At 43.6% G+C, this 25,916-nt stretch overlaps 1 protein-coding gene across 1 annotated transcript in view; it reads right to left on the bottom strand.

The window, feature by feature from the left end:
* The window catches only part of LOC144503061 (protein crumbs homolog 2-like), a 152,648-nt gene that overhangs the window by 101,233 nt on the left and 25,499 nt on the right, over positions 1 to 25,916 (bottom strand). The window contains exon 3 of the mRNA XM_078227563.1: positions 2 to 133. Coding sequence (XP_078083689.1) covers positions 2 to 133 — 132 coding nt within the window. The remainder of the gene's footprint in view (position 1; positions 134 to 25,916) is intronic.

Below are 25,916 nucleotides of genomic sequence, written 5' to 3' on the forward strand. Positions count from 1 at the left end.
CCTGCCTCATGCACAGTGTAGAGCTGTACCTTTGATGTAATAACAGGAATCACCAAAAAGGGAATGTCTGGTCCAAGATCAGTACCCATTACAATTGCAGTATCAATGCTACATTTGTGCAGGTCGGGGCAATCTATGGGGAAAGATTTAATGTAATAGTGCTGTAATCGCTCAAAAATCATAAGTTGGGACATCAATAAGCTCAAAATGATCATGATGTCTTGTCTAAGCACATCCTTACTCCAGCACATTAATGTGAATGCAGAAACCAGTTCGGGTGCTGGCATCCACATTCAGTCACCACGTGTTTGATAAGTTCTTGACTGGATCGATGTGTTGAATGCCTTGGGGGGAGCAGACCATTTTACCATTTCACTTTGCATCAAATGCACCTCCTGACATTTCAACAAAGGATGGTAATAGTCTTTGAAGTCATTTAAGATTTATTCCACTTACCCATCCTCTTGGCAAAGTGAAGATGGATGAGGCATCAGGACAAGCAGCCATAATTAACACTGCAGTAATATTACACTGTGCCAAAAAAACTCCACTGCCACAGGGACTGAAGATCTGCAGTATGTGAAGTTTGTGCAGAAACTGTTTTGTTTAACTAAACTAGTAAGGTTAGTCTCTAATCTCATTATGTACACTCCACAACCAGGTCATATTAGTCATATTAGCTAAAGAAAATTGTAATTTCTGAATCCTTAAATGGATATGCCTCAACAAACTGCAAATTATTTCTCTCTGGTCTTACAATGATATATAAATAAAAGCAATTAACCCCTTAACCTACAATGTTTGAATTTCCCAGTGGAATAGATCTAAAGTTGTAAACAACGAACTGCCAAATAGCTGAAGTTTTACTTTATATGCACATGTGTTTAGTTTTAAGCAAAGGCTAATTAACAGAAGAATTTGCTATTTAAGTTTGGAAGAATGCACATTAAGTGAAAATCAAGTCTATTCCTACTGGGAACATTAATGCACATTGAAATTAATTGTTTTTGTAAACTTATTCGGAGAACATTTTTACCAAGTTGACGATCACAAATATCATTCCCAATTCCTGGCAACAACATGAAGTGCACAAAAATATAATAAAATGCATAAATGATGTTCCTCACTTAAGGACAATTAATTACTCAAGATGAAAATAACATGGTTTTGTCCATCTTCCATTCGTGTGCAATTTACAAAGGGGCGTTTTACTAAATCTTACATACTTCTAACTGCACATTTATTTTGTGTGTGCCTAATATCCACTTTTGGCGTGCAGAATGTTTTCAAATTATTAGTTAGCTGTATCCAGAGAGCTTTTATGTTTTGTACAGAGTCCCTGCCCCCTGTTGTGCTATTGTGGAATTGCACTCCACACATGAATGAGAAGGGTGGGCTGAACTCTTTATTGTAATGAATGTTGTGCCACATCAATGGAATGTGCTTCCCTTTCAAGAGCTCACCCGTTTTGTGAACATTATGTCCCTGATGCAAAGTACAATCTTAAGTGACTGAGCTATATATTAGCCATCATGAATGTGGAACTAGCCGCTATTCCACACATTTGTGGTTTGGGATTTTTGGTTAACATGTATAAAATCACCAATTTGTTCAATACAGGCAGTTTTGCACACTTGTGCTTCAGGATTTTTAAAAAGCCATGCAATATGGATGAAAAAAGTGATCAATATGCCCGTGATTTTCTGATATGTGCTCCCAGCGGGTCAGGTTCCTGGAAGTGCAGTTTTTATAAAGACAGCTCTTATTTCTCTAGATCCTATGACAGTGATATTTGTGTGATCATTTATGAAAATTATTATTTGCATGCATTGCACAACAGAAAATAGCAATATCCCCAGATTTCCATCTTGTCTTGGTCTGAATGATGAACCAACACATCGCTCAAATATGTACAATAATATGTATGATGTGGAGATGCCGGCGTTGGACTGGGGTAAACACAGTAAGAAGTTTAACAACACCAGGTTAAAGTCCAACAGGTTTATTTGGTAGCAAAAGCCACACAAGCTTTCGGAGCTCCAAGCCCCTTCTTCAGGTGAGTGGGAATTCTGTTCACAAACAGGGCATATAAAGACACAGACTCAATTTACATGAATAATGGTTGGAATGCGAATACTTACAACTAATCAAGTCTTTAAGAAACAATGTATGTATGTTTTGTTTCTTAAAGACTTGATTAGCTGCAAGTAATCGCATTCCAACCATTATTCATGTAAATTGAGTCTGTGTCTTTATATGCCCTATTTGTGAACAGAATTCCCACTCACCTGAAGAAGGGGCTTGGAGCTCCGAAAGCTTGTGTGGCTTTTGCTACCAAATAAACCTGTTGGACTTTAACCTGGTGTTGTTAAACTTCTTACAATAATATGTAGCCAGGACTGCTTACAGGGCAGTAATTTCACAGGGAGGGTCAAACAGTGGTGTGAATCATGAAAGCAGAACCTGGAATGATAGAGACAAACTCTTAAATTCTTGTCAAATTCCATTCTCTGCTATTTTAACTGAAACATTAATCCATCTGTTTTCAATTGATTAACGCTTCTATTATATTACAGAGGAATTTGATATGAATGCATTATATATGCATAACAAAGTGTCACAGGGTCATTTCCAGAGTCAAATGCACTAAAATCACTTCAAAGCCTTAAAGCCACTTTTTAAACAAAGGTATATGTGTGTGTGTGTATGTATGTACTATCTGGGCAGGTATTAAAAGGTTTAGGTCTGTTCTTGCACTTTGATGTTTGTACATGCTGACATTAACCTTGATGTGGAGATGCCGGTGTTGGACTGGGGTAAACACAGTAAGAGTTTTAACAACACCAGGTTAAAGTCCAACAGGCTTATTTGGTAGCAAATGGCATTAGCTTTCGGAGCGCTGCTCCTTCGTCAGATGGATTGGATATCTGCTCTCAAAAACAAAATGTGAAGTCAGGAAAAGCATCATCGTTCCTCCTGACCCTGACATGAATCATTTACAAACTTGTTCTTAAACTTCTACCAAGCAGCTTGTAACAATTGTTTAAAGAACTGCTGATTAGGCAGCTTAAGTGCCAAGAACCATATGTAATGCAAAATGTGCTCATCGGTAATTTAAAATTGCATCACAGTCCTTTTGGCATTGCAGAACTCCAGCTTGAATTGGCTAATGAGGCTCAGCTCATTCAGGACCACAGACAACCGGGAGAAGGATATCAGGAATAAGGTAGTAGGTGCTGCACTGCTGTTGTAATTGCTCTACCGCCTAGCAGTTGGGATGAAAATCAATCCAATTGAATTCTGAATCGCGCTGTACTCTAACATAGTCAAACGTTGAGAAAGCAAATCAGTCTACTGGCTATACTAATGAATGTGAAGCACTAACCTATCATAAGAACTAATTGTAGTTACCAATATGAATATTTATTTTTTAGATTATTTACCAATCAAATAATAAAGCAAAATAAATGAGCATAAAGCTCATACTGGCATTTGTTGACAGTTTGATCCCAAATTATATTGCCTGTTCCTTTGTCACTCTCTGCCCAGGAATTATTATAATGAGAAAACTTATAAACAGTATGCTTGTGTTACCATGTGAATGAACGCTGCTGCAAACATGACAGAAGCAAAAATATAAAAAACTATCATATTGAAATATCTGGCGGAGAGCGAGTACAAAGCAAAGATTTCTGATATTTGTAGACTGCAAAGCCTCCCAAGTTGCATTTTTTTAAATGTTCAACCATAGGATGGCAAGGCCAGCATTTATTGCTCATCCCTAATTGCCTTTGAGAAGGTTGTCGTGAGCTGCCCTCTCGAACTGTTGCAGTCCATCTTCTGACTTCAATTTCGTGCTGGCTGACCAATTGTTGGCCAGTGTGAAATGTTTGTGGAGACGCCCTCAGCATTGCTAGTGGGGTCAGGAGGTGGGTGGGCGCTAGGGTTTAAAAGTTGCAAGGCAGCTCTTCGAAAGCTGGAAATAGGTTTTCCGGCATTTCGGAGCTGCATTCTGTGGGTTTCAATGCATTGGGAAGGTACTCTACTGTCAGCATGATGGCATCTGGACTTAAAGCCCATGGCACTGGTTGATTTGTATATTTGGTTTCATTATAAAAATGTCTCATTATGGTACAATGGCCAAGTGCTTTCAATAAGGAGTAGGCTGGGAGACATGTGACATATAAACGAAAGGCTGCAAACTTTATTTCAGAGATGGGACCTTGATTGTCTCATCAGGAAAGCTCATTAAGGTGGTGTACCCCTTACCATCACCTTGACTCCTTATTTGGATGCCTAGCTGAAAGCCGTCCGAATCATGGCCTCCCTGGTATCCCTGCCTCCCGTAAGGATTCTGACATCAGGATCCTGCTCCATACCCTGGGGCTACTTCAGCCCCTCCTTAGACCCAACACTTGAGTTATCCTCTGTGACCTGTGCAGCAGGGTTGATACCTTCATCCTCCAATGTGTCCCCTATTGACAGAGCCAGATTGAGCAATGCTTATCAGACAACAGTAATCAGTGAAACATGCTCAGGATGATATTGAAGTGATTCCTCTGTGGTCAGACAGCGGAACCTTATCTTGTGTAGCCCAATGGTTCTCTCAATTACTTGCCTTGTGGAAACATGACAGAGTGTCAGTGGCACTCTGTTCTGAATGGTCAATACCTTCATTCACTTCTGGACTGATGAGGCCAGCCAGGCTAAGTGAGCCAAAGGATTTGTTGCAATAGCAGGATTTCTCCGTCTCCAGGGAGCCATCGACTTCTCACATGTGCTCATAACGGTGTCAGTGGGGAGGTGGGTGCCTTTGTCGACAGAAAGGGCTTCCACTTCCTTAACATGCAGATAGTGTATGAGAGACAACAACAGTCAGATTTTGCAGATTTCCAAGTATCCTGGAAGCTGTCATGGTGCTCACATCCGCTATGACTCCCAGGTGCCATGGCTTTTCATTGCTCCAGCTCGCTTGGATGGTTGGCTTCTGGGGTATAAAGAGTAGCCGCTGAAAAGGTGGGTCATGACCCTCCTGAGACACCCAAGGACAGAGACTAAGGAGAACTATAATTGCAGTCATGCCTCCACAAGGGCAATAATTGAGAGGACCATTGGGAGTAATTAAAAGTCCAAGAGACGAATCCCCACTATCCATGAGTAAGTAGAAAAGTTCAAGATAGTATCAAACTTTAAAAACTGCATATAATTGTGCAATGACAGGTGGCAGGGAACAAGACTAGACAGAATAAAAGGAACAGCAAAGGACGATTTAAAGATTAATAAGGAGGTAAAAATTAGAGTATGAGGGAAAGATGGTCAGAAATATAAATACAGTAAGATATTTTTATAAACACTTTAAAAAAAGAAAAGTTAACAAAGTGAGAGTTGGTTGTGTAGAAAGTTAGTCTGGAGAATTGATAATGGGAAACAATGAGACAGCAGAATTGAACAGGTGTTTTGCATCAATCTTCACTTTCATCCCAGAAGCATCTATAAACCAGGAAATGGAAGAAGGGAGGAACTCAGGAAAATTACAGTCACCAGAGAAGCAGTACTGTGTAAATTGTCCTGCTGGACTTCATCCTGGGTCTAGAAAGAAGTGTCTAGTGAGATTGTTGATGCATTGGTTTTAATTTTTCAAAACACTCTAGGTTTGGGGAAGGTCCCTTTAGATGGGAAGATAGCAAACTTAATTCCATTATTCAAAAAGAGAAGGTGACAGAAAGTGGGAAACTATAGGCCCTTTTTTATTATTCATTCATGGGAAATGGGCGTCGCTAGCTGGCTAGTATTTATTGCCCATCCTTAGTTGCCCTTGAGAAGGTGGTGGTGAGCTGCCTTCTTGAATCACTGCAGTCCAGGTGCTGTGAGTTGACCCACAATGCTGGTAGGGAGGGAATTCCAGGATTTTGACCCAGTGACTGCAAAGGAAAATTGATATATTTTCAAGTAAAGATGGTGAGTGGCTTGGAGGGGAACTTGCATGTGGTGGTGTTCCCATGTGTCTGCTGCCCTTGTCCTTTAGATGGAAGTGGCCATGAGTTTGGAAGGTGTTGTCTAAGGATCTTTGGTGAATTGCTGCAGTGCATCGTGTAGATGGTACACACTGCTGCTACTGAGTGTTGGTGGTGGAGAGAGTAGATGTTTGTGGATAAGGTGCCAATCAAGCATACTGCTTTGTGCTGGATGATGTCAAGCTTCTTGAGTATTGTTGGAGCTGCACCTATCCAGGCAAGTGGGGGGATTCCATCACACTCCTGACTTGTGCCTTGAAGATGGTGGATAAGCTTTGGGGAGTCAGGAGGTGAGTTACTTGCCACAGTATTCCTAGCCTCTAACTTGCTCTTGTAGCCACTGTATTTATGTGGTGAGTCCAGTTGAGTTTCTGGTCAGTGGTAATCCCAAGGATTTTGACAGTGGGGGTTCAGTGATGGTATCATCATTGAATGTCAAGGGGCGGTGGTTAGAGTCTCTCTTACTGGTGATGGTTATTACCTGGCATTTGTGAGGCGCGAATGTCACTTGCCACTCATCAGCCCAAGCCTGGATATTGTCCAGATCTTGTTGCATTTGAAAGTAGACTGCTTCAGTATCTGAGGAGTCGCAAATGGTGCTGAACATTGTGCAATCATCAGCGAACATCCCCACTTCTGACCCTATGACGGAGGGAAGGTCATGGATGAAGCAGCTGAAGATGGTTGGGCCTCGGACTCTACTCTGAGGGACTTCTGCACAGATGTCCTGGAGTTGAGAAGACTGACCCTCCACAACCACAACCATCTTCCTATGTGCCAGGTATGATTCTAATCAGTGGAGAGTTTGCCCCCTGATACCCATTGATTCCAGTTTTGCCCAGGCTCCTTGATGCCACACTCAGTCGAATGCGGCCTTGATGTCAAGGGCTGTCACTCTCATCTCGCCTCTGGAATTCAGCTCTTTTGTCCATGCTTGAACCAAGGCTGTGATGAGGTCAGGAGCTGAGTGACCCTGTGAAATGCAAAAAGGGTGTCACTGAGCTGGTTATTGCTGAGCAGGTGCTGCTTGATAGCATTGTTGATGACCTCGTCTATCACTTTGCTGATGATCGAGAGTAGACTGGGCGGTAATTGGCTGGGTTGGATTTGTCCTGTTTTTTCTGTACAGGACACACTGGGGCAATTTTCCACATTGTTGGGTAGATGCCAGTGTTGTAACTGTACTGGAAGAGCTTGGCTAGGGGAGCTGCAAGTTCTGGGGCACAGGTTTTCAGTACTGTTGCTGGAATGTTATCAGGGCCCATTCCCTTTGGAGTATCCAGTGCCTCTAACCGTTTCTTGATATCATGTGGAGTGAACCGAATTGGCTGGAGACTGGCATCTGTGATGCTGGGGACCACTGGAGGAGGCCATGATGGATCATCCACTCAGCACTTCTGGCTGAAGTTTGCTGTGAATGCTTCAACCTTATCTTTTGCACTGATGTGCTGGGCTCCTCCATCATTGAGGATATTTGTGGAACCTCCTCTCCCAGTGAGCTGTTTAATAGCCCACCACCATTCATGACTGGATGTGGTAGGACTTTAGAGCTTAGATCTGATCCATTGGATGTGGGATCACTTAGCTTTATGTCTATCACTTACTGTTTATGCTGTTTGGCATGCAACTAGTCCTGTTTGGTAGCTTCACCAGGTTGACATCCCATTTTTAGGTATGCCTGGTGCTGCTCCTGGCATGCCCCCCTGCACTCTCCTTTGAACCAGAGTTGATCCCCTGGCTTGATGGCAATGGTTGAGTGGAGGATATGCCTGGCCATGAGGTTGCAGATTGTGCTGGAGTACAGTTCCACTGCTGTTGATGGCCCACAGCGCCTCATGAATGCCCAGTCTTGAGTTGTTAGATCTGTTTGAAGTCTGTCCCATTTAGCATGGTGATAGTGCCACACAACACAATGAAGGTTATTTTCAGTGTGAAGCCGAGACTTCATCTTCACAAGGACTGTGCGGTGGTCACTCTTATCGATACTGTCATGGACAGATGCACCTGCAGTCGGCAGATTGGTAAGGATGAGGTCGTATTTTTTTCCCTTTTGTTGGTTCCTTCATCACCTGCTGCAGACCCAGTCTAGCAGTTATATCCTTCAGGACCCGACCAGCCTGATCAGTAGTGCTGCTGCCAAGCCACTTTTGGTGGTGGACATTGAAATCCCCGACCCATAGTACATTTTGCACCCTTGCCACCCACAGTGCTTCCTCCAAAGTGTTGTTCAACATGGAGGAATACTGATTCATCAGCCGAAGGAGGTCGGTACATGGTTACCAATAAGAGGTTTCCTTGTCCATGTTTACCTGAAGCCATGAGGCTTTATGGGGTCCAGAGTTGATGTTGAGGATTCCCCGGACAACTCCCTCCCGACTATACCACTGTGTCACCACCTCTGCTGGGTCTGGTGGGACAGGACATATCCAGGGATGGTAGTGGTGGAGTCTGTGGTGTTATCTGTAAGGTAAGATTCCGTGAGAATAACTATGTCAGACTGTTGCTTGACTAATCTGTGAGATATCTCACCCAATTTTGGCACTAGCCACAAGATGTTAGTAAGGAGGACTTTACAGGGTCGACAGGGCTGTTTGTTTTGCCATTGTCTTTTCTGTTTCTTAGGTCGATGCGAAGTGGTCCGTCCAGTTTCATTTCTTTGTTAAGACTTTAAAGCAATTGATACAACTAAGTGGCTTGCTGGGCCATTTAAGAGGGCAGTTGAGAGTCAACCACATTGCTGTGGCTCTGGTGTCACATGTAGGCCAGACTAGGTATGGACGGCAGATTTCCTTCCCTGAAGACATTAGTGAAACAGATGGGTTTTTCCGACAATCGATAATGGGTTCATGGTTATCAGTAGACTCTTAATTCCAGATATTTTTGTTGAATTCAAACTCCATCAACTGCCATGCCAGGATTCGAACCCAGGTCCCCAGAACATTAGCTGAATTTCTGGATTAATAGTCGAGCGATAAGACCACAAGGCCATCGGTTCCCCATTAGCCTAACATCTGTCATAAGGAAAATGTTAGCAGCTATTATTAAAGAAGTTATAAGGGCGGCACGGTAGCATAGTGGTTAGCACTGCTGCTTCACAGCTCCAGGGACCTGGGTTCGATTCCCGGCTCGGATCACTGTCTGTGCGGAGTTTGCACATTCTCCCTGTGTCTCCGTGAGTTTCCTCCGGGTGCTCCAGTTTCCTTCCACAGTCCAAAGATGTGCAGGTTAGGTTGACTGGCCAAGCTAAAATTGCCTCTTAGTGTCCCGGGATGTGTAGGTTAGAGGGATACGGGGATAGGACCTGGGTGGGATTGTTGTCGGTGCAGACTCGATGGGCCGAATGGCCTCTTTCTGCACTGTAGGGTTTCTATATATTTCTATATATTCTATAACAGAGCACTTGGATAAACTCAGGAAGAATAAAAGAGTGGCGTATTATCTAAATGGTGAGAGTATGCAGAGGGATCTGGGTGTCATAGCACATGAAACACAAAAGGCTAGTATGCAGGTACAACAAGTAATGAGGAAAGCAAATAGAAGGTTATCATTTATTGAAAGGGAAATTGAATACAACAGTTGGGAGGTTAATCTTCAGTTGTACAGGGCACTAGTGAGACCACGTTTGGAATACTGTGTTAGAGTATTGGTCACCTTATTTAAGCGAAGATGCAAATGCGTTGGAAGCAGTTCAGAGAAGGCTTACCAGTAATACCTGGAATGGGTGGGTTGTTTAATGAGGAAAGTTTGGATAGGCTAGCTTGTATCACTGGAATTTAGAAGAGTGAGAGGTGATTTGATTGAAACATATAAGATCCTGAAGGGTCTTGACAGGGTGGATTTTGAGAGGATTTTTCCTTTTGTGGCAGAATCTAGAACTAGTGGTCACTGTATAAAAATAAGGGGTTGTCCATTTAAAGCAGAGGTTAGGTGAAACTTTTCACCCGGAGGGTTGTGAGTCTTTATAACTCTGTTCCTGAAAAGGTTGTGGAAACAGAGTCTTTGAATATTTTTAAGTCCGATGTGGATGGATTCTTGGTAAACAAGGGGGTGATAGGTAACTGGAGGTCGCAGGAATCCATGTCCAACTATCAGATTAACCGTGGTCTTATTAAATGGTAAAGCTGGCTCAAGGAGCTGAATGACCTACTCTTGCACCCTGTTTGTATGTTCGTATCTGCCACTGACCTCTTGAGAAACCTGTGGTGTAAAAGTTCAGGGCCACTGTAACCTTAAGAACCACTGGCATAGGGTGACCACCTACACAGTTGGCGATGATCTCTGGACTACTCATCTTACATTTGGAGGTGACAGTCTCCCTGGGGTGGTGGAAATTCTTTGGCACCGAACCTCAGACATGTTCAGGTTGCGGGAACGCTGCCAGTAGACTTTGCCTGCTAGATAATTGGCCCCTTCTGTATTGCACTTCCTGCTGTTCCTTCATCCCTTCTAGCCACGCCTACCGAATCACGGGTCCCACTCTGGGATGCTGCTTGCAGGCAACTGGCCTCCACTCCTCTCTGACCCTCTGCTCCTCATCTGAAAAGGACCCTCCAGTAGAGTAGACGATCAACTTTTTTCTTCAAAGGTGATCATACAAGGTTTCAGTGGGGAGCTTCTGCAAATGCTGAGAAATCAGATCCTCCAGAGCAGCAGAAAAATGACAGAAACTATCTGTAAACCAACTCCAAGCAACTCGCATCAAAACTCCTACCTACCTACTCACCTTGCCAAGAACCTGTGCACCTTTTATCCTGTCTTGGATATAGAACTCATAGAAAATGTGACCTCTGGCCCGAGTGGCCCATGTGCCAACTGTAAAAGTGCGCGGGCCACTCAAAGTCGCAAGAACTGCTATTTAAATAGCCTTAATTGACCCTTTAATTGTTGGTGGACATACTTACGACTTGCGCACATGTCCACTAATCAAACTATTATGACACAGTGCAATGGTGTTAGGAAGCCCTCCCAACATCCTCGTTCCCCACAAGGCCACTCCATAAGCACAAAATTCAGGCCCTTGTACCCACTATGGATGTTTCCTGGTGGTAAATAAGCAGCTAATCAAGCAGACTGCTTTGTCCTGAATGGTGTCCAGGTCCTTGAGTATTGTTGAAGCTGCACTCATCTAATAGAGAGTGTTCCGTCACAATTCCAGCTTGTACCATGTTGTTGGTGGATAGGCTTTTAAGGAGTCAGGAAATGAGTTACTCACTGCAGAATTCTCACCTGCTCTTGTAGCCACTGTATTTGTATGGCTGTTCCAGTTAAGTTTCTGATCAATGATAATCTCCAGAATGTTGATTGTGGGGAGTGGCAGCGATGGTAATGTGCAGAACGTCAAGGGAAGATGGTTAGATTTTCTTGCCTAAATGTTGTCTAGGTTTTGCTACGTCTGGGCATGAATTGCTTCGGCATCCAAAGAGGTGAAAATAGTACTGAACCCACAATTACCTGCGAATATCCCACTTCTGACATTTGGAGAGAAGGTCACTGGTGAAGCAGCTGAAGAGGTAGCGTCTAGGACACTACCTGAGGAACTCCTGCAATGATGTCCAGTGGCTGCCCTGATTCACCTCCAAGACCCACAACCATTTTCCTCTGAGCTAGCGAGACACCAAGTAGATTTTTTCTCCCTGATTCCCATGGATTTCAGTTTTACTCAGGTTTCTTGATGCCACGCTCAGTGCATTGCTGCCTTTGAAGCCGAGGGCAGTCAGTTTTACCTCACCTTTGAAGTTCAGCTCTTTCATCCATGTCCAAGGCTGTAATGAGGTCTAGAGCCAAGTGATACTGGCAGAACCCAAACTAGCATTGGTGAACAGATTGTTGCTGAATTAGTGCTCCTTGATAGCACTGTCAATGACAGCTTTCATCATTTTACTGATGATTGAGAATAGATTGGCTTGATGGAAATTGACTGATTGGATTTATCTTGCTTTTTGTGGACAGTGCATACCTGGGCAAATTTCCAAGTTGTCAGCTAGATACCAGTATTGTAGTTGTACAGAAACAGCTTGGCATGAGGCTCAGTATGGAGCACAAGTCTTTGGTACTGCAGCTGGATTTATCAGGGCCCAAGACCTTTGTTATATCTAGTGAGTTTAGCCATTTCTTGATATCATGTGGATTACATTTTTATAAGACTACAATGTGGGAGACCTCAAGAAGCGGCTGCGCTGGTTCATCCACTCAGCACTTCTGGCTGAAGATGGCTACATGCACGTCTCTCAGCCTTGCCTTTTGCACTGATGTGCTGGACCTTCCCATCATTGAGGATGGGAATGTTTGTGGACCCGCCTCCTTTGATTTGTTCTTTAATTGTCCACCATCAGTCATAAATGGATGTGGCAAGATTATAGAACTTTGATTTGATCCAAATCATTGTGACATCACTGTCTAAAACAGGCTGCTATTGTTATTTAGCATGCACATAGTCCTGAGTTGTATCTTCACCAGGTTCCTGTGTTGCTGCCTACTCAACGATTATGAGGTTTTGGCATGTATTTACAAATCTTAATGCCAGTTAAGCTTCAATGTGCAGAAAAAGCTGGCAAACCTATCAGCTCTCTGCTTACATTAGATATTAAAATAAATATTACCTCCCTAAGCTGGTCTCATATTTAATCAGGTGGCCTCCTGGTGTCTTCATACCCAAATAAGACACATAGTTTGTGTGGATGTGATGGAATATAATGAACCTACTTATCTAGAGTCCCGATGACGTCTGTAAATAATTTAGAGTTGAGATTTCTTCTGGACTCCTTAATAATGTCAATACCTCAGGATTCTTTCCTATTCCCAAGTATGAAGATGTACATGAATGAGATTTTAAACAGAGAATGTGGCACCGTAACAAAAATGATTACAAATTGTAAAATAATTCATTTTTTTCTAAAGACCCAGTGTAAAGTATTCAAATATCAAACAAAGACAGCTTACATCATGTCCTGAACAAATAGTTCAAGATGGTTTTACAGACAAGTTCGCTGAGGCCAATAAAATATATGCAGCATGTTAAAAGTGGAGCAGAAACACTTTCTGCTTACTGGAGATTTTCGTTTCCAACACATGTTCAAGCACACTATGCATTTCCCTGCCGAATATTTTATCCTGAAAATGTCTTGATGCTCAAGCCTCTCGCAATGAAAAAGATATTTTTGTTGTATTTGAAATATAGCCAAGACCAACTTGTTTTTCTAATGAAATCACTTTGGTAGAGGCTGCCAGAGTGACGCAGCCTAATATTGTCAGCAAGTGCTTTAGGCCAGCTTAGGAGGTCAATAGAAGTTATTTTGACCTTTTCAAGCATGCAAACTTTCTCACTTCCAGGAATCAAAGTATTTCTTTTATGAAGGCCACCCTGCAGGAGTAGGACAGTGAAAGGAGATTGATTAGAAATGTGGAGAACGGGCATCAAAGGAGCTGTGCTCAAGGGCAGTTTTCAGGAAAAAAAACAATTGTCCACATGTTAACTGTTGTGTTTACTAAAAGGAGGACATAGAGTCATAGAGGTTTACAGCTTGGAAACAGGCCCTTTGGCCCAACTTGTCCATGCCGCCCCTTTTTTAACCACTGAGCTCGTCCCAATTGTCTGCATTTGGCCCATATCCCTCTATACCCATCTTACCCATGTAACTGTCTAAATGCTTTATAAAAGACAAAATTATACCCGCCTCTACTACTACCTCTGGTAGCTTGTTCCAGACACTCACCATCCTGTGTGTGAAAAAATTGCCCCTCTGGACGCCTTTATATCTCTCACCTTAAACCTATGCCCTCTAGTTTTAGACTCCCCTACCTTTGGGAAAAGATATTGACTATCTAGCTGATCTATGCCCCTCATTATTTTATAGACCTCTATAAGATCATCCCTAAGCCTCCTACGCTCCAGAGAAAAAAGTCCCAGTCTATCCAGCCTCTCCTTATAACTCAAACTATCAGGTCCCGGTAACATCCTGGTAAATCTTAATATCCTTTCTATAATAGGATGATCAGGATGACCAGTATTCCAAGTGTTGCCTTACCAATGTCTTGTACAACTTCAACAACACATCCCAACTCTTGTATTCAGTGTTCTGACCAATGAAACCAAGCATGCCAAATGACTTCTTCACCACCCTGTCCACCTGTGATTCCACTTTCAAGGAGCTATGAACCTGTGCCTCTAGATCTCTTTGTTCTATAACTCTCCCCAACATACTACCATTAACTGAGTAGGTCCTGCCCTAGTTCAATCTATCAAAATGCATCACCTCGCATTTATCTAAATTAGACTCATCTGCCATTCATCAGTCCACTGGCCCAATTGATCAACATCCCGTTGCAATCCTAGATAACCTTCACTGTCCACTATGCCACCAATCTTGGTGTCATCTACAAACCTACTAACCATGCCTCCTATATTCTCATCCAAATCATTACTATAAATGACAAATAACAGTGGACCCAGCACCGATCCCTGAGGCACACCACTGGTCACAGACCTCCAGTTTGAAAAACAATCTTCTACAAACCCCTCTGTCTTCTGTCATCAAGCTAATTTTGCATTCATTTGGCTACCTCACCCTGGATCCCGTGAGATTTGACCTTATGCAACAACCTATCAAAGGTCTTGCTAAAGTCCATGTAGACAAGATCAACTGCACTGACCTCATCTACCTTCTTGGTTACCCCTTCAAAAAACTCAATCAAATTTGTGAGACGTGATTTTCCACTCAAAGCCAGGCTGACTGTCCCTACTCAGTCCTTGCGTCTCTAAATGCCTGCAGATCCTGTCTCACAGAATACCTTCTAACAACTCACCCACCACAGATGTGAGGCTCACTGGCCTGTAGTTCCCAGGCTTTTCCCTGCAGCCCTTTTTAAACAAAGGCACAACATTTGCCACCCTCCAATCTTCAGGCACCTCACCCGTGGCTGTCGATGATTCAATGCAGAATTTTTCTGAGTTTCTTAAATATATTGCAAATGTGGTATACTAACTGTAAATGTAATGATCTTTGCATCACGTAGACGGTCATTCTGTAAGTATCATTACTCAGCCTTAACCTGTGTGCAGTAGAGTTCGTTGTGATAGTGAGTACATTTGTTCTCTTTACAATGATTTTCTTTGAGCAAATGCATGTCAGAGAATGACTGAATCAAACCCAAATACCCTGTGATGGATTTTACACTGGGTTACTGGATGATCAGTCTTTGTTCAGTATGACCCCCAGATCATCCCTGGTGCTTTCTGACAAATGTGCATTTGCATTATGACATTTTGTCCTGCAGCTTTTACTATTCCCCTAGGTTTCCCAGCTGGTGTTGTAATTTCTGAGCTGCCAAACTGTGGCTGGCATTTGACTGAAAAGCACCTTGACACTTTGGACAGCTGCACACTGCTGAACTGTACCAGAGTTTTCTCCTTGCAAGTAAATGGTCAAAAAAATGCCTTTGTCCTTTTTCAAAATCGTCAAGCAATTTTTTTTGTACTAACAAGGGCATGTTTTAAGAGATTATGTACCATAGATCTGATTGTTGACCGTTTTGATGAATGTTAGATGCTTTGTTATCTCTCTCTCATTTTGGTGGTGGGGGGGGAGGGGTGTTGTCGTGTCAAGGATACCTGTCGGTTGTCTAATTGACTATGGAGAGAGAGGACATCAGTACCTCACAGTCCTCACCAAAAGTTCACAAATGAGAAATTTCCCCCAGGGATTCCTTCAGAAATGAACAGAAGGAAGAATTTAGGTTCTAACTATTTATTTTCCCTTTTCTTTGTGCAAGGATGCTATGGAGAATTGTCAGGTCTCTTGCTTTGTCAGGACTGATATCAGCTAATTAACCACTAATTGAAGCTGTAAGTATACTAAGCAATATACTTAACTGTGCTTTTTGAAATGAGAGTGATTAGTAGTGGCAAATGCAGAACACATTTGGATCAGCTGTTCATATAAACCTCGTTCAAATTGAAGAAAATAATTTTAATTTAATTATCTATTTCTCCAAAAGAAAGGAAGTCACACCTGATAGCACCAATATCTGGTTTGTGCAAGTCAAGACATTTAAAATGATTGTCCCCACAGGTTCCCATTATGTGATGTTTCAGTTTAGTTGGAAGCCATTTCCCTCTTATAACCGCGCACATTGTCTATTGTGGGCATTGTGCAGTGGTTGTATAAAAGTTTTATGGTTCTATTATTATCATGATTTTATAAAGGCACTTGCACTGAAAACCATCTCCGTATTCAGTGGCTGTTGCCTGCTGTGTCCAACTGCAGTAAACGTAACTCATGACAGCCACAGTGCTGTTAAGGTCTATGAAGATGAAGTTTATGCTGTGGTTTGGTCCCAGAAGAGAAATTAAAGTAGATACAATAGGAAGCTGTGCTTTATAAGCCTTAAGTTTCAGATGTTTTTTTATTGCAACAGCTTGATAACATTTGAAGAGGAAACCCTCAGGTAACAAACAGATCCAAGAGATTTTTTAAGACTTGCAACACAAAAATTGGTTTCAATTTAGCTAGAATGCACATTTTGGTATATGAATGAAAATGAAGCATTTACAAATACTCTATATCTATTGTTCAGTGGCTCGTGTTGTGACTACACTGTATTGCACTCTGATACCTGCTATTTTACACCAATGCGTAACTCATTTATGATAATTTCTGACATCACACACTAACTCATTAACTAATTAAACATTGTTACACATTCATGTGTTCAAGTTTTGATTAAAATTTTGCTAGACTTTGGCTGCTTGCAAAATTATTAATGTTTGACTTTTTTATACAAAGAAGCATGTTTGCTGCAAATTTTAAATTGAATACAATGCTTGTCTCTTTATTACTTTTAAAATCCTCCTTTCAATGACCAGATAAATGGTTTGTAAAAGTATCTCAAAACAAAAACAAATCAGAGCTGGGTGGAGGCAAGGGGAGCTGTTTGTGCAGTTCAGTGTAAAAAAATGCAATGCAGCTTCAGATTGCTATTTTATGACATTCTGTTTGCACCAAAGGAACAGAGATTGATCTAAGAATGACGTGGAACTTTCAAAACCTTGTCCACTGGCTTCTATCAGAGTCAACAAACAGCCACTGAATCATTATCAGGTTCCAAAACAAGATAACTTCCTGACATGTTTTTACTTAATCCCTTTGTGCCTAAAATGAACAGAATTATTTGTCCAGTGTAGCCAATAGGTCAGGACCTGTTGAAAACAAAATCAGCAGCAGCACCCTGGATGTTTTGTTTCCACGTAGTTCCTTTATTCTGTGATAGTGGATAACTTTAGGAGCGGGATTTTGCACTCAGTCTAAAGTTACTCATGAGCCTTCTGATCTATATAATGCAAGAAGCGTGATTTTATTTCAGTCATTTTCATATAATTTACTTGCTTTATTTTAAAACTGCAACTGCTTGACATTATAAATTTCTGTAAATTAAAGCACCCAGTTAGTAATAGTTCATTGAAACCGACTTAAGTCTTTTCACACTCAGCCCAGGTGTGAACTGTATTTTCAGAAGCTGCATAATAATAGCAGCTTGTGCACAGCCATGAATATTTGGTCAGATGTTGTCTTTAATCTGCTTTTATAATTTTCAAACTGAAGAAATTGCTGTTGGTGATGTTAAGGATGAACTCCTCCAAGGTATTTAGGTGAGATACTAGAATCAAATCACTTAGCCAATCAGAAAATCATCCAGATGCATAAAAGCTCAAGTCAACGATGTTGGAGAGCAAGTACGCCAGATGAAGTGTCTGAAATCTAATATTCTGGGAAACATACCCCCAGATTCCGCTGGAGAATAAATCTCATGCATGATTGAATTCACAATTGCTTCTCTTCAGTGTTTCCTGTCATGAAGATATCCAAAGTAATAAGGACTTAATATTGGGAGGAACAGTGATCCATTATGTTATGCAAACCATCAGGCCTGATCTCGGCTGTCAATATAGGCAAGAGCTGTTGTTAATGCCCTTATACTAAGTGTCCCAGATTGGCTGAGTGACCTGATTCCTGTCTTGCTGCTGCATTTCTTATGTTTCCAAACCTGAAGGCAAGCTCGGAATGCCGGTTAACACTCTCTTACAGGATTTAGTGATTTGAATAAAAATGAATAAATTAACTCAATAAAATGGAACAGGTCGTGCACAAGCAATCAGTTTAATCACAGAATCGTTACAGCACAGAAGGAGGCCATTTGACCCATTGTGTCTACACTGGCTCTCCAAACAAGCATCATGGCTTGGTGCCATTCCCCTGCCTTCTCTCCATATGCCTGCATATTGTTTTGATTCAAATAACCTCTAATGCACTCTTGAATGCCTCAGTGGAACCTGCCTCCACCACACTTATCCACCACACTTCCAGGCAAAGCATTCCAGATCCAAAAAGTATTATCTCACATCACATTTGCTTCTTTTGCAAATCACCTTGAGCCTTTTACGAGCGGGATCAGGTTCTCCCTATCTACTCTGTGCAGCCCGCTCATGATTTTGAACATCTTTAGCAAATCTCCTCTTAGCCTTCTTTTCTACAAGGAGAAAAGTCCCAACCTCTCCAATCTCTCCTCATAACTGACGTTTCTTGTTCCTGGAGCTATTCTTGTAAACCTCGTCTGCACTCTGTCCAATGTGTTCACATCCTAACTACCGTGTGGCGCCCAAAACTGTACACAATATTCCAGCCATGGTCCAACTAGTGTGTTGTATAAGTTCAGCATAACATCCTTGCTCATGTACTGTATGCCGCTTTTAATAAAGCCCATAATACTATCTGCTTTGTTAACTGCTCTCTCAACCTGTCCTGCTAGTTCCAATGATCTATGCACATATGTACCCAGGTCCCTCTGCTCCTGCATCCCCTTAAGAATTTTACCCAAGTAAAAGACAACACAAGTTTAATGCTTTGCTGGTGCTTCACTTGAACAGCTTTTGCGTCGCAAAAGCCCCTGATTTTGCCCCTTACTGGGGCAAAATCATCACTTCTGAATACTTCATCCGCAGCGTGCTGATGTATATTTGCCCATTTTTCAGAAGTTTCTTGAGTATGGAGAGTTGGTGAATGAAAGATTGAGTAAGTGCAAGGTTAGAAAAGGGAACTGGTTTGAATGTGATTTTCATTTTTATTTAGCTTGGAGTAGAAAGTGAAGAAAAACTAAATATTTCAAAAGGAGGTAGCAGCTGTGCATATGATAGTATATTACACAATACAAACCAAGCTAAAAATAAACTACCTTCTCTGCAATAACTTCAAGTAAAACCCCTGCTCATTCGAGGTTTTTCAATTGATGAGCAGCTTTAGCAAGACCTGAGTAAAACAAACTCTGTTCTTGTGTGGTCAATTTCAGGATCTTTTACCTTGCAATCTGTTAGATTTTGCATCGGAAAGCAGTAATATATTAGCACTTTCAGAATAACCCCTTGGGCTTCACTTTTATTCCGAAGATTATCTCACTATTACTGCCAAAATAATAGTTGGAAAGGACTGTAATCCATTTTAGTGGGGAAGTGACAAAAGAGCTGGAAATCCCACAACCAAGAACACCTTGCATACAGAAAATATAGAATCATAGAAACCCTACAGTGCAGAAAGAGGCAATTTGGCCCTTTGAGTCTTCACCGACCACATTCCCACCCAGGCCCTACTCCCATATCCCTACATATTTACCCGCTAATCCCTCTAACCTATGCATCTCAGGACACTAAGGGGCAATTTTAGCATGGCCAATCAACCTAAGCCACACATCTTAGGGTTGTGGGAGGAAACCGGAGCACCCGGAGGAAACCCACTCAGACACGAGGAGAATGTGCAAACTCCACACAGGCAGTGACCCAAGCCGGGAATCGAACCCAGGTCCCTGGAGCTGTGAAGCAGCAGTGCTCACCACTGTGCTACCGTGCCGCCCAAATATCTTCCTCGCAATTCATATATACTGTTAAGTAAAACTGATAGGGCCAGTATTGATCGTTTAATAATAGAAGGTAGCAAAAATGTTGCAGAATTATTACACGCCAGCATGCCTTTTATTCTGCTATTGAAAATACAAATTCCTGCAGAGTGCTTAAGCTATGAGGGAGTGTGTTTTTTTTCATAGATATTTCTTCACGTGTCCCATTTTCACACAATTTTCCCACCTGTCTGGCTGTCAATACGACTGAAAAGATACACTGCCACAAAAGACTGGTTTATGTTTATGGGTGGCACAATGGTTAGCACTGTTGCCTCACAGCAATTCCAGCCTTGGGTGACTGTGTGGAGTTTGTGTGACTGGGTGCTCCAGTTTCCTCTCTCAGTCCAAAGATGTTAGGTTGATTGGCCATGCTAAATTGCGCCTTAAGCAGGGTAAAGATGTAGGATTAAGGGATAGGGCCTGGATAGGATTGTTGTCGGTGATGGGCTGAATGACCTCATTCTGCACTATAGAGATTCTATGTTTATTTATGATTCATAACTTTTATGATACTGTATATCTCCTTACATTTATACTTATGGAGCTTTTTCACATTATCAGTTAAGTATCCCAAAGAGTGTGATTACATGTAGTGCAGTGAATAAGATGTTCATCCTGCCATCTCTTTCAAGAATCAGAAGAGTAAAGTGAATAGTATAGCCAGATAGCACCCACAACATCTTGTGTCTGCTCTCCACTTCTGAGAGATTGAAAAGATTCTACGTCCATTCTTTGCTTTCTTAGTTGCTAAAATGTGAAAGAAATTCTCAGAAACGGGGATTCTCACATGTTCAAACCATTAGAGTGATCAGAACTCCATAATCTCCTTTATGAGAGTGGGTCGGGACAGTGAAATGAGAGAATTCAAACAGTTTTAATATTGCATATCTATTTGTGCATTATTTTCCTCACATATCCACCAGCCTAGTATAACATTTTAAATACCAGTATATTTAAATACCAATTTTCTCCGAAAGCTTGTGCTATCAAATAAACCTGTTGGACTTTAACCTGGTGTTCTGAGATTCTTTACTGTGTTTTTAATCCAAACAGTCTGTTATATTTTCCATACACTGATAGTACCTGTAGCAGGAGCACCTTGAATAAGAGGGCACAGATCCAAATTTGAAAAGTGGCAAATTTTGTATTGGTCTCAGGAAGATTATCAGAGAAATATTTGAATAGTATGGTAGGATTGTAGAGGAAAAGATCCAGGAATAATTTAGGAAACAGTTGTGCCTTTTGAAGGACATACTGTATTCTCTTTTCAAATGGGTGAGCTAGGATCAGAAGGATGGCCTTTCTTCTTTGTTAGATATGTTTTCATTTGGAATGTAAAGTATGTAAGTAAAACTATATCATTGGTACAATTCTGAAACCAGTACACAAATACATATATTCAGAAACAAAAACAGAAAATGCTGGAAAATCTCAGCAGGTCTGACAACATCTGTGGAGAGAGAATGGAGCCAATGTTTCAAGTCTGGATGACCCTTCGTCAGAGCAAAATGCTTCTGATTATTGTACAGGTGACATTTGACGAAAGAAGCATCATCATGCCTGTTGAGGATCATTATGTAGGAAATAGCTATCATTATGCAGCAGACCCCAGTGCCCATGATTTTGAAAAGGGTTGGAAACATTGGGGGTGCTTTGCAGAAACCAGAACTACATGTGTAACCAAGGCTACTGTTCCCACTGGGAACCACTATTAAGAGCAGAGCAACATTTTGGGCTGAATACCCAATGCTACTTACACCCACAGAAAAATGCACAATCCAGCTTTGGCACGATGCAGATGTGTTTGAAGGAGAGCATTGATTGTGTGCAACACTTTATTTATCAGGTGCCTTGTAAACCGGGAAAAGACTAAAGTAAATGGGGTAACTGAAACAAAATAAATTGTGATTAAGAAGACCAGTGCTTTTTAAAAAAGAGTTAAACATATCAGTGAATTTTAACATTAGATAAGGGAACAGGATTATTTTACAAGATCAAAACTTGATCTTTTCAATGAGAGGGCTAAATAAGACCTTGCCTGCCATCTAGGGTGGTGAAAATTTCCAAGACAGTTTTTAACGATCAGCAAGACGCTTCTCTAAGTGCCCTTAGTGTACAGACTGTGGTGGATTACAGTTGCGCCTTTGTCCTGTCTGGACCACCGTTGTTGTGTTTGTCATGCCTGGACACATCCCCTGCCGGCTCCTCCCCTTGTCACCTCGTATAAAGGTGGCTGTTTCCTCCCCCTTGTTCAGTTCGGGTCAGTTATCTGTTAGGATATGCTCCTAGTTCTGTAATGAATAAAAGCCTACAGTTGTATTGGCACACAAGTAGTCTTTTGCCTAATTGATAGCGCTTCAATTTTATTCATTACCTTTGACCGATATGGAGCAGCTTTTGAAACCTTGGACCCTCAAGAGGTCGGAGCTTCTGATAGTTTTGACCATTGGCTGGACTGTTTTGAAGCTTTCATCAGCACTTCTGCGGTCGTCGACTCCGACGGTGATAAGCTCCGCGTGCTCCGCGCCCGGGTAAGCGATGCAGTCTACTGTATATTCCGGGATGCTACTACATACGTGGACGCTATAGAACTCTTAAAAGGGCAGTTTCGAAAGAGCCCTAACGTGGTCTGCGCCAGACATCTCTTGGCTACTCGCAGGCAGCAGCCAGGAGAATCGTGCGCCCAATTTCTGCGCGCCCTGCGGGTTCTAGCTAGAGCTTGCGACTGTAAGGTTGTTTCAGCCGCTCAGAACACGGAGGACCTGATCCGGGACGCCTACGTCGCGGGTATTGAGCCTACTTACATTCGGCAGCACCTGCTTGAACAGGGTGGCCTGGATCTCCAGAAAACGGCCACGATGGCTGAATCCCTAGAGGCGGCCTCCCGCAATCTCGAGGCCTACAATGCACCCCGTTCCATCGACGGTTCCACCGCGGCGGCTGTTCCAGCGGGGCCCAAATGCTACTTCTGCAGCCTAGCCAAGCACCCTCGGCGTCGCTGCCCGGCGAAGGATGCGATCTGCTCCGGATGCTGTAAGCAAGGTCATTTCGTCAAAGTCTGCCGGGCGAAGTCAATCGCGAAGTCTCGTGGCACCGCGTGTGTTCCACGGGTGCCGCCATCTTTGATGCAGTCAGTGGCTGCACAGGAATCGCCATCTTTGATGCAGTCAGTGGCTGCGCGGAAATCGCTATCTTGGGTGCCGTCATCAAGGCGCGCCGAGTGGGAAACTTCATCCGCGACATCATCAGACGGGACGAATATGAATACTCACCGGGTTTGACGGCTGCATCGATTCGTCTGGACCAATCTCAGCCTCACCAACTCTCCAAGTCAATGATGGAGATTAAGGTAAACGACCATGTAGAAAACTGTTTGTTCGACTGCGGGAGCACAGAGAGTTTTATACACCCTCGCACAGTGCGTCGATACGCCCTTCCCTTGTGGCCCTGGAGACGGACAATCTCCATGGCTTCGGATTCTCACTCAGTGGATGTCCTTGGGTGCTGCGTGGTGACTCTGACGGTACAGGGCACAGTCTACGAGCGTTTTCGGCTCCTCGTGCTGCTGCAACTCTGCGCAGCTGTACTGCTGGGGTTAGATTTCCTCACCCATCATAGGAGCGTCACCCTGCAGTATGATGGCCCTTATTCCCCACTCTCTGTCTGCAATGCGCTGTTACTTAAGCACCCCCCACGCACCACCTGCAGTCTCTCGACCCTCAAGATCCCCCCCCCCCCCGCCCCCCCGCTTTATTCGATAATCTCACCCTATTGCAGGCCTATAGCCACCAAAAGCAGGCGCTATAGTGCGGAAGACCGGGCCTTCATTCGGTCTGAAGTACAACGTTTGCTCAAGGAAGGGATCATTCAGGCCAGCACCAGCCCCTGGATGGCGCAGGTGATCATAGTTAAATCGGGGGAGAAACACCGCATGGTGATCGACTATAGCCAGACCATAAACAGGTATACGCAACTAGATGCGTACCCTCTTCCCCGCATCTCTGACGTGGTCAATCGCATCGCACACTATAGGGTTTTCTCCACGATTGATTTAAACTCGGCCTACCACCAGCTCCCTCTCGGCTCGGAGGATCGCCCATATACTGCCTTTGAGGCAGATGGTCACCTCTACCAGTTCCTCCGAGTCCCTTTTGGTGTTACCAATGGGGTCTCAGTTTTCCAGCGGGCCATGGATCAAATGGTGGACCAGCACGGGCTACGGGCCACTTTCCCGTATCTGGGTAATGTCACCATCTGCGGCCATGACCTGCAGGGCCATGATGCCAACTTACAAAAATTCCTCCGTACTTCCACTCTCCTGAATTTGACATATAATGAGGCGAAGTGTGTATTTCGGACACGCCGCCTCGCTATCCTTGGGTACGTGGTGGAAAATGGTGTCCTTGGTCCCGATCTAGCCCGTATGCGTCCCCTTATGCAGCTTTCCCTCCCTACTACTCTCAAAGCACTGAGGAGATGCCTGGGCTTCTTCTCCTATTATGCCCAGTGGGTTCCCCATTACATGGATAAAGCCCGTCCGCTTCTCAAATCGACCTCTTTTCCCCTAGCGGAGGAGGCCCGTCTGGCCTTCGATGACATCAAAGCGGACATCGCGAAGGCCGCAATGCATGCTGTGGATGAATCCATCCCATTCCAAGTGGAAAGTGATGCATCTGACTTTGCCCAAGCCACCACCCTTAACCAAAGGGGCCGTCCGGTGGCCTTTTTTTCCCGGACCCTACAAGGCCCTGAGATTCGACACTCCTCGGTTGAGAAGGAGGCCCAGGCCATCGTGGAAGCTGTCCGGCACTGGCGCCATTACCTTGCGGGCCAACGGTTCACTTTACTTACGGACCAGCAGTCTGTTGCCTTTCTGTTCAACACCAGGCAGAGAGGCAAGATCAAAAATGATAAGATCTTGCGGTGGAGGATTGAGCTCTCCACCTATAGATATGATATCATGTACCGGCCTGGGAAGCTCAGTGAGCCCCCAGACGCGCTGTCCCGTGGAACATGTGCCAGCGCCCAACTGGTTCAGCTACAGTCTCTCCATAATGATCCCTGTCACCCGGGTGTCACCAGAGTTTTCCGCTTTGTCAAAGCCCATAACCTGCCCTACTCCCTCGAGGAAGTCCGGTCGGTTACCAGGCAACGCAGGGTCTGCGCAGAGTGCAAGCCGCAGTTCTATCGGCCAGGTAGGGTGCACCTTATAAAGGCCACTCGCGCGCTTGAGCGCCTCAGCATTGATTTTAAAGGCCCCCTCCCTTTCTCTAAACGCAATATTTATTTTCTGAATGTCATCGATGAATATTCGTGTTTCCCTTTTGCCGTCTCCTGCCCGGACACCTCGGCCACGGTGATTCGGACCCTGAACATGCTCTTCACCCTGTTCGGTTTTCCATCCAATGTTCATAGCAACCGTGGGTCCTCATTCATGAGCGACGAGCTGAGGCAGTACCTGCTCGCCAAAGGCATTGCCTCCAGCCGCACCACTAGCTATAACCCCAGGGGTAATGGTCAAGTAGAGCGGGAGAACGCAACTGTCTGGAAGGCTGTTCTATTAGCGCTACAGTCTAGGGGCCTTCCAGTCAGCCATTGGCAAGACGTCCTCCCGGATGCACTACATTCAATTAGGTCACTCTTGTATACAACGACCAATACGACCCCTCACGAGCGGATGTTCACTTACCCCAGAAAGTCCTGCTCGGGGGTACCTCGCTCCCAGCTTGGCTGATGTACCCTGGGCCCGTTCTGCTTCGGAAGCATGTCTGGACCCATAAGGCAGACCCCTTGGTCGAGAGGGTCCAATTGCTACATGCTAATCCTCAATACACTTATGTGGCGTACCCTGATGGGCGGGAGGATACAGTCTCTATCCGTGACTTGGCACCCGCAGGTGCCCCTGAGGCCACCACGTCCCTCTGCCCCACTGTCCCAGTCCCTTGTGTTGTGCGCCCAGAG

Source organism: Mustelus asterias, chromosome 13 (genome assembly GCF_964213995.1).
Source record: "Mustelus asterias chromosome 13, sMusAst1.hap1.1, whole genome shotgun sequence".
Lineage (NCBI taxonomy): Eukaryota > Metazoa > Chordata > Chondrichthyes > Carcharhiniformes > Triakidae > Mustelus > Mustelus asterias.